We start from the raw sequence: 6,688 nt of genomic DNA, 5'->3' as shown, positions 1-6,688 counted from the left end.
AAAAAAAAAGCCCAAGGACAGCACACAGGTCTGGAGTTTAAGCCCCAGGACTGGCAAAGAAAAAAAAGAAAAAGACTGATCAGGAATCACCCAGTACTGCCTCTTCCTAATGCCCACCATGCTGCTTGTTAGCTATTTGAAGCAGGTGCTGCTCCCTTGGGTGGCCTCAGCATCGTTTCTCCTGCTCTCCCTGAACAAAAGTCCCCTCCCAGGTAATACATTGGAGTTGACTCACCTGAGCTCTTCTGTCAGCCCATTATGGCCAAAAAAAAATAGGGAAAACGAAGCCCCGAGCTGGCCCATGGTCAGCTCCACAGCGAAACTTGGAGCTAGAGCTAGGTTTTTGCCTGCGACTCTCAGAATGTCTGGTTCCCATCTCACCCTGTTTTCCCCCTTGAGGACCTGGGTGTCTGAAGGACTGTCTCTCATAGCTACCCTCTCTACTCTGGCTGCATCTAAGAGACCTTTGGCCACTGGCTACTGGAAGGAGAGCTTCATATCCTAGGGTCCCTGTTATGGAATTAATCTCCCCTCCTCCTTGCTGGCGTGGGGTGGGGCCTTCAGTACACAAGCCTGAGGACATGGTTGCACTGTCCAGGGGCCCAGCTAGGGATGTGCCCTTGAGCTCAGGATGGGTGGTGGGGGCTGGGGGGGATCAGCAGCCCTGGAACAGATCAAGGGGCATCAGTTCCTGCTGTCTCCTCTGTTTACAAGCTGCTATCGTCCCTGAGCAAGGGGGAACAGGCGGGGCAGAGGGCACTGCCAAGGTGGCACGAGGCGGGACATGTGCCTGGTGTGAGTTGGTATCTGCCGAGTGTCAGGCACCTGGAATTGCTCCTTTGAGGCCCCCAAGCCCCCACCAGAGCATCCTGATCCCTTGAGAAGCTGACCTCTGACCTAAAGGCAGCTAGACTCCAGGGACCCCCTGCCCCCGCCCTGACTCAGAGCCCCTACACAAGTGAGTCTTGGCTCTGCTTATAGCATCTGACGCCAGAGGGGCTGAAAATAGCCCCTGGAGAAGGGGGAGAAGGGGACTATTTAAAGGGCCCAGGAGACGCAGAGTGGTGTAGAGGGAACAAGGAGTGATCATGGCCACTGTGGAAATGAGCTGCCAGGTATCAGAGGAGAACCGGGAGCGCCGGGAGGCCTTCTGGGCTGAATGGAAAGATCTGACTCTGTCCACAAGGCCGGAGGAGGGGTGAGTCTGGGTCAGATGGGAGCCCTGCCTCTGCTTCCCCAAAAGCACCCTCCCGAGCCATCTGAGGCTAGAGTACAAAAACCCCCAAGTTTCTGTGGATAAGGGCAAGAAGGGTGATCACATAGGAGAGCAGAGTGGAGTCAGCCTCCGCCCCCCCCCCCTCCCCCCCCAACACCAGACCCACAGCGGCTGGGTCCGAGGAGCCCCTATCTGGCCTGAGCCTGGAGGGCGGCAGCTCTCAGGAGCTCACTGTCCCCCCGCCCCCCCCCCTTCCAGCTGCTCCCTGCATGAGGAGGATAGCCAGCGGCATGAGACCTACCACCGGCAGGGGCAATGCCAGGCCCTGGTGCAGCAATCCCCCTGGCTGGTGATGCGCCTGGGCATCCTGGGCCGTGGGCTGCAAGAGTACCAGCTGCCCTACCAGCGAGTGCTGCCGCTGCCCATCTTCACCCCAACCAAGTTGGGAGTCGCCAAGCAGGAGCGCGAGGAGACCCCCATCCAGCTGCGGGAGCTGCTGGCGCTAGAGACAGCTCTGGGTGGCCAGTGCACAGAGCGCCAGGACGTGGCTGAGATCACCAAGCAACTGCCTCCCGTGGTCCCTGTCAGCAAGCCGGGAGCCCTCCGCCGAACCCTGTCCCGCTCCATGTCCCAGGAAGCACAGAGAGGCTGAGAGGGACTTGACTTGGGCTCCACCGTGCCTACCCTGGGCTGGGCCCATCCTGGCTAGGACCATGGAGCTGCTGGCCGTGGCTGCTTTGTAGTTTGCCCAGAGTTGAGGGGCTATGGAAGGTGGGAGCCAGAGGCCAGGATGCCTGGGTCCCCTGAGTTCCCAAAGGGAGGGGAACGAAGATGGTGGACACAAGGGGTGAAGAGCTGGGGGTCCTCACAGATGAGCACCCTCAGCTCCAGAAGTGACTGAAAGATGGTAGTGAGGGCGAGAGGCCCCTGAGAACAGTGACTTGGTCCAGGTTTCAGCTTCAGAGAAGCCTGGGAAGGAAGTTTGGAGACTGGAGGGAGGGGGATGTGAAGAGGGCAGAGGCAGGGCAGGGCCCCGGCACCCTCTGTTAGTACTGCAATAAAAGCTCAACCATGTTCCAGTCTGTCTCTTTCCTTGTGGTTACTGGGGGGGGGGGGGGGGGGGGAGGCGGGGAAAGTGGGGCCAGCCCATTGGTGCCTCTCCATGCACTTCTGGGAACAGCCCTGCATCTGAGCTAAATATGGCCGAGCCAGAGGGTGCACCTCATACTTGGGAGTGGGGTTCAGAGCAGAGCTGTAAAATGAACGGTGGCTGGCTGGTCCTCTTCCCATCTCCTGAGTGTTGCCCCACTCCTGGCTTTCATGCCCAGCCCCTGGCACTGGGTGGTGCCTGGCAGGCCAGCTGGCACGGGGGTTTGTTTAAATGGTATCTTGTGGAGAATAGGAAGGGGCTTGGCATCAGGACTGTCCTTGGCTGTACCTGGGGTATGTAGGGGTCAATGACCCCCAAGGCCTCTCAGCTACATATCCAGACATAATCAGTCAGTTGCTGGAGTCAGGTTCTCTACCCTTTCTGGCCGGGGGGGGGGGGGGGGGGGGGGGGGGGGGGGGGGGAGTGCGGAGAGGGATGGGGTCAAGTTCCTGTGTGTGACCTCTGCAGCTGCTGCAATGACTCATGTCCCAACTGGCTGCCTGGCTCAACAAGGAGAGCTTCCCCTTGGGACAAGGAGGGCCACAGAGTCGGCCAGAAGCTGATCTTAGCAGAGGCAAGTGGCCTACTCAAGGCAGAGACCATGGAGATGCTGTGGACAGAATGGCTTCCCATTTGAGGGGATTAGCATCCTTCATGCCTGGTACCTGAGAGACAACAGGGTTCAGAGAATGCCAAATATGTGGTCACACCACCCCTAGGAGTCATGGCTAGGCAGAGTGTGTTCAGCACCCTCTGCTGTCACCTGAGTTGGGTGTCTCTAATGTGGCAGGAACATCAGGAACTTTCTACCCTGGGCAGCCCAGATAAGCATCTCAGCGCCCAAGGGGCCCCCAGCGAGGCTGTTCTGCTTGCTAAGTGAGTGCATTAGCCCCATTCACCTCCCCTATCACTGCTTCCATCCGACAGGACAGGGAGGAGGGTGAACCCAACTCAAGGCCCCCGGGGCAATTATGGAAGAGGCCAGGACAGACTGTTCTTTGAGGTGGGGATGGCAGGCACTGGAGGAGGGCCCTAGGAGAGTTGGGGTGTTAGTACAAGGGTGTCCCAGAGGAAAGTGGGGGGGAGGTGGGGGGGGCGTCTGGAGGCCTGTTAGGAGGGCACGGGATTTGGGGGACTGGGCCTAATTCAGACCCCGGAGAAGAGAAGGCATGGGGTGATGGGCAAAAGGGGGTAAATAGCTGCCAGGAGCTGACAAGGAGAGGAGGGGGAGCAGCGGGGAGGGGTGCAGCACGCAGGATCAGGAGCTGGGGTGGGGGCCCAGGGAAAGGGTGAGGGCTGTTGGAGTCCTTGCAGAGGGAGGGAGGGTGGGGCGGGTCCTGCTGTTCCATGGCGCCCCCCCCCCCCCGCACCTCCGGCGTGTCTGCTCCCAGGACACTAAGGGAGATGGATGGGTGTCGGGGCGCGCGGCCCCCGGGGCGGCTCATCGCTCAGCCGCCGCCCCCGCAGCCCAGGGGTCGGGGCGGGGGTCCAGAAGCAGATAAAGGGGCCGCGAGGCGGGGGAGCGGGACACACGGCAGGCCAGGGCTGCAGGATGAGTCACGCCGCGGACCCCGGCCGGGCGGCAGTGGCCTCTGCCTACCAGCGCTTCGAGCCCCGCGCCTATCTCCGCAACAACTACGCACCGCCTCGCGGGGACCTGCGCAGCCCCGACGGCGTCGGGCCTTGGAAGCTGCGTTGCCTGGCTCAGACTTTCTCTACTGGTGAGCTGAGCGCAGGGAAACGGAGGCACCTGTGCAGAAAGCGGGGTGGAGGGCCGGCGGGTGGACCCGAAGCAGAGATAGGTAAGAGGTAGAGGAAGAGGTAGCCGGGCGTAGCGGCACACAGCTGTAATCCCTGCTACTGCAGAGGCCGAGGCAGGAGGATTGCGGGAGCTGAGGAGAGCCAAGCCATCCTGAGCAACATGGCAGGACTCCATCTCTTTAAAAAGAAGCAAAGAGGAGTGTAACTGCGGGAAGGATGCTCAGATCTGCCTGGTGAAGTGGGAGACTGAGAGGAAAGCAGATGCAGAGACTGGGGAAAGCAGCGTGAGGGGGAAGGCCAGGTGTTTCCAGATCTCCCCATTTAGCCCTTCCCAGAGCCACAGTGTTCTAGACGTGGAACCTGAGTCAGAGGGTCCAAGAGCCTTTCCCAAAGCCACTCCAGGACGGACCATCGGGACAGCCTGGTTCCGTCTAATCTCAGAGGGCCATTGAGGAGGGAGGTAGAGGAACTGGGGAAGGGTGAGGAGAGGGCAGAGAGGAGGAAGGAGAGGGTGTGTGAGGCAGGGGCAGCTGCTCGGGCAGACATAGGACCCCTCTTCCTTTGCCCTGCCAGGTGAGGTGTCTGGACACACCCTCATAGACATTGGCTCTGGTCCCACCATATACCAGCTGCTCAGTGCCTGCAGCTACTTTGAGGACATCACCATGACCGATTTCCTGGAGGTCAACCGTCAGGAGCTGGGACTCTGGCTGCGAGAGGAACCCATGGCTTTTGACTGGAGTGTGTACAGCCAGCATGTCTGCCTCATCGAGGGCAAGGGGTAAGGGCAGGGGGTAAGGGCAGGGGGCTTCCCATGGAGTGGCTAGTGGGGGACAGCAGAGGACTGAGGGTGGGGATGAGACCTGCCTTGTGTCCCCCTCCACCCCCCAGTGAATCCTGGCAGGAGAAGGAACGTCTGCTGAGAGCCAGAGTGAAGCGAGTCCTCCCCATTGATGTGCACCAGCCTCAGCCTCTGGGAGATGGGAGCCTGGCACCCCTGCCTGCTGATGCCCTGGTGTCTGCCTTCTGCTTGGAGGCGGTGAGCCCAGACCTTGCCAGCTTCCAGCAAGCCTTGCACCACATCACCACGCTGCTCAGGCCTGGGGGGCACCTCCTCCTCATTGGGGCCCTGGAAGAGTCGTGGTACCTGGCCGGGGAGGCCAGGCTGGCTGTGGTGCCAGTGTGTGAGGAGGAGGTGAGGGAGGCCCTGGTGCTGAGTGGCTATGAGGTCCGAGACCTTCGCACCTACATCATGCCTGCCCATCTCCGCACAGGGGTGGATGATGTCAAGGGCATCTTCTTTGCTTGGGCCCAGAAGAAAGGGGGGGTGGAGGTGTGAGAACTGTGTGCCCATACCCTGTGGCCTTCACCCACCTGCTTCCCTGTTGCCTGAGGTGGCACCTAATAAAGATATCCTTTCCTGATGCCAAGCGTTCACGATCTGCAGTTCTGGAGAGCAACAAGGGGGCAGAGATCTCCTGTAGGGGTGGGCAGCACCCACTTTCGCCTTTGTTTTTGTTCAGAAGCCTCCGTGAGGGTAGCACTCTGTATGCTCATCCTTCTCAAAATCAGGAAGGCCCTGTAGCAGTTACTGCTGGCTTTACCTTGCAGCTCAGCAGTGGCTGGGGGAGGGGGGGTCCTGTTATTCTGTTGCCAGGAGAAGCTCGGAGCTGTTAGGTAATAAGCTGCAGTGACTCAGGTTCAGTCCCGAAGAAGCTGGAGAGTCAGGAGATAAGTGGAGTGGTGGCCCGGTGGCAGGGAGTTAGGGGGTGTTAAGGCCTGAGAAGTGAGTGGCAGAATCAGTGTCAGCTCCCCCTCCCCCCCACCCCCGCCCTGCAGATTGGACTTGAGCTCTGCCCAGCCTCTGCTCCTAGCCCCTGGTAGAGACCCAGTCTCTATCTGCTTCTCCTTCTTCCCACCAGCCCACCCTACACACAAATCTGAGCCTAAGGCAGGTGAGTGAGGCAGGGAATCAGTTTATTACACATGTCCCTTGCTATCTCCCACTTGAAAAATAGTTCTTTAGTATCAAAAGAATCTGAGGCTGGAGTCCTGGCATTGCACCCCTCCCTGCAAGGAGGGACAGGGAAGGGACAAAACACAAGTCCAGGCTTCCAGGCTGCAACACACTGCCTTCAGGATGGAGGAGTTGTGTAGCTACACTCTATCCTGCAGAGGACAGTGTCACGGCTGCACACACTGCCAGGGGTCACCTCCTCCAGGATGCCAGCAGTGGAGCTCCTGCCTGTCCCAGCTGTCCCCAGGCCCTTCTGCAGAGGGCAGAAACCGACTGCACCACAGCTCTTTCCCCTGGCCTCCAGATTAGCTGATACACCCCAAACCAGGCTGTGCTGAGAGCCTAGAGTCAAGAACTGGAAAAGGAGGGCAGGGAAGGAGGCTCAGTGGTAGAGCGCTTGCCTTGCATGCATGAGGCCCTGGGTTCGATTCCTCAGCATAAGCAGAAAAAAGCCAGAAGTGTGCTGTGGCTCAAGTGGTAGAGCACTAGCTTTGAGCTGAAGAGCTGAGGGACTGCACCCAGGCCCAGAGTTCAGGCCCCACGA

At 59.7% G+C, this 6,688-nt stretch overlaps 2 protein-coding genes across 2 annotated transcripts; both read left to right on the top strand.

Annotated features, from left to right (window-relative positions):
* The first annotated feature begins 426 nt into the window (after positions 1–426).
* LOC122103357 (titin-cap) lies at positions 427–2,274 on the top strand. The gene is made up of 2 exons (XM_042673932.1): positions 427–1,198; positions 1,475–2,274. Exons 1-2 carry the CDS (start codon positions 1,089–1,091, stop codon positions 1,866–1,868), a joined length of 504 nt encoding a protein of 167 aa, XP_042529866.1. The 5' UTR covers positions 427–1,088; the 3' UTR covers positions 1,869–2,274.
* Positions 2,275–3,918: 1,644 nt separating this feature from the next.
* Positions 3,919–5,466, top strand: Pnmt (phenylethanolamine N-methyltransferase). The gene is made up of 3 exons (XM_042670675.1): positions 3,919–4,087; positions 4,701–4,908; positions 5,019–5,466. Exons 1-3 carry the CDS (start codon positions 3,919–3,921, stop codon positions 5,464–5,466), a joined length of 825 nt encoding a protein of 274 aa, XP_042526609.1.
* Positions 5,467–6,688: the final 1,222 nt, after the last annotated feature.

Source organism: Dipodomys spectabilis, unplaced genomic scaffold (genome assembly GCF_019054845.1).
Source record: "Dipodomys spectabilis isolate Male_0828 unplaced genomic scaffold, ASM1905484v1 ptg000018l, whole genome shotgun sequence".
In the NCBI taxonomy this organism is placed as follows: Eukaryota; Metazoa; Chordata; class Mammalia; order Rodentia; family Heteromyidae; genus Dipodomys; species Dipodomys spectabilis.
The sequence above is the reverse complement of the archived record's forward strand: the minus strand, read 5'-3'. Positions and strand labels throughout refer to the sequence as shown.

Coding starts and splice junctions, on each gene's coding strand:
- LOC122103357 (XM_042673932.1), top strand. CDS start 1,089: ATGGCCACTGTGGAAATGAGCTGCCAGGTATCAGAGGAGAACCGGGAG. Junction 1,199..1,474: donor TCCACAAGGCCGGAGGAGGG/GTGAGTCTGGGT, acceptor CCCCCCTTCCAG/CTGCTCCCTGCATGAGGAGG.
- Pnmt (XM_042670675.1), top strand. CDS start 3,919: ATGAGTCACGCCGCGGACCCCGGCCGGGCGGCAGTGGCCTCTGCCTAC. Junction 4,088..4,700: donor GGCTCAGACTTTCTCTACTG/GTGAGCTGAGCG, acceptor TTGCCCTGCCAG/GTGAGGTGTCTGGACACACC. Junction 4,909..5,018: donor TGCCTCATCGAGGGCAAGGG/GTAAGGGCAGGG, acceptor TCCACCCCCCAG/TGAATCCTGGCAGGAGAAGG.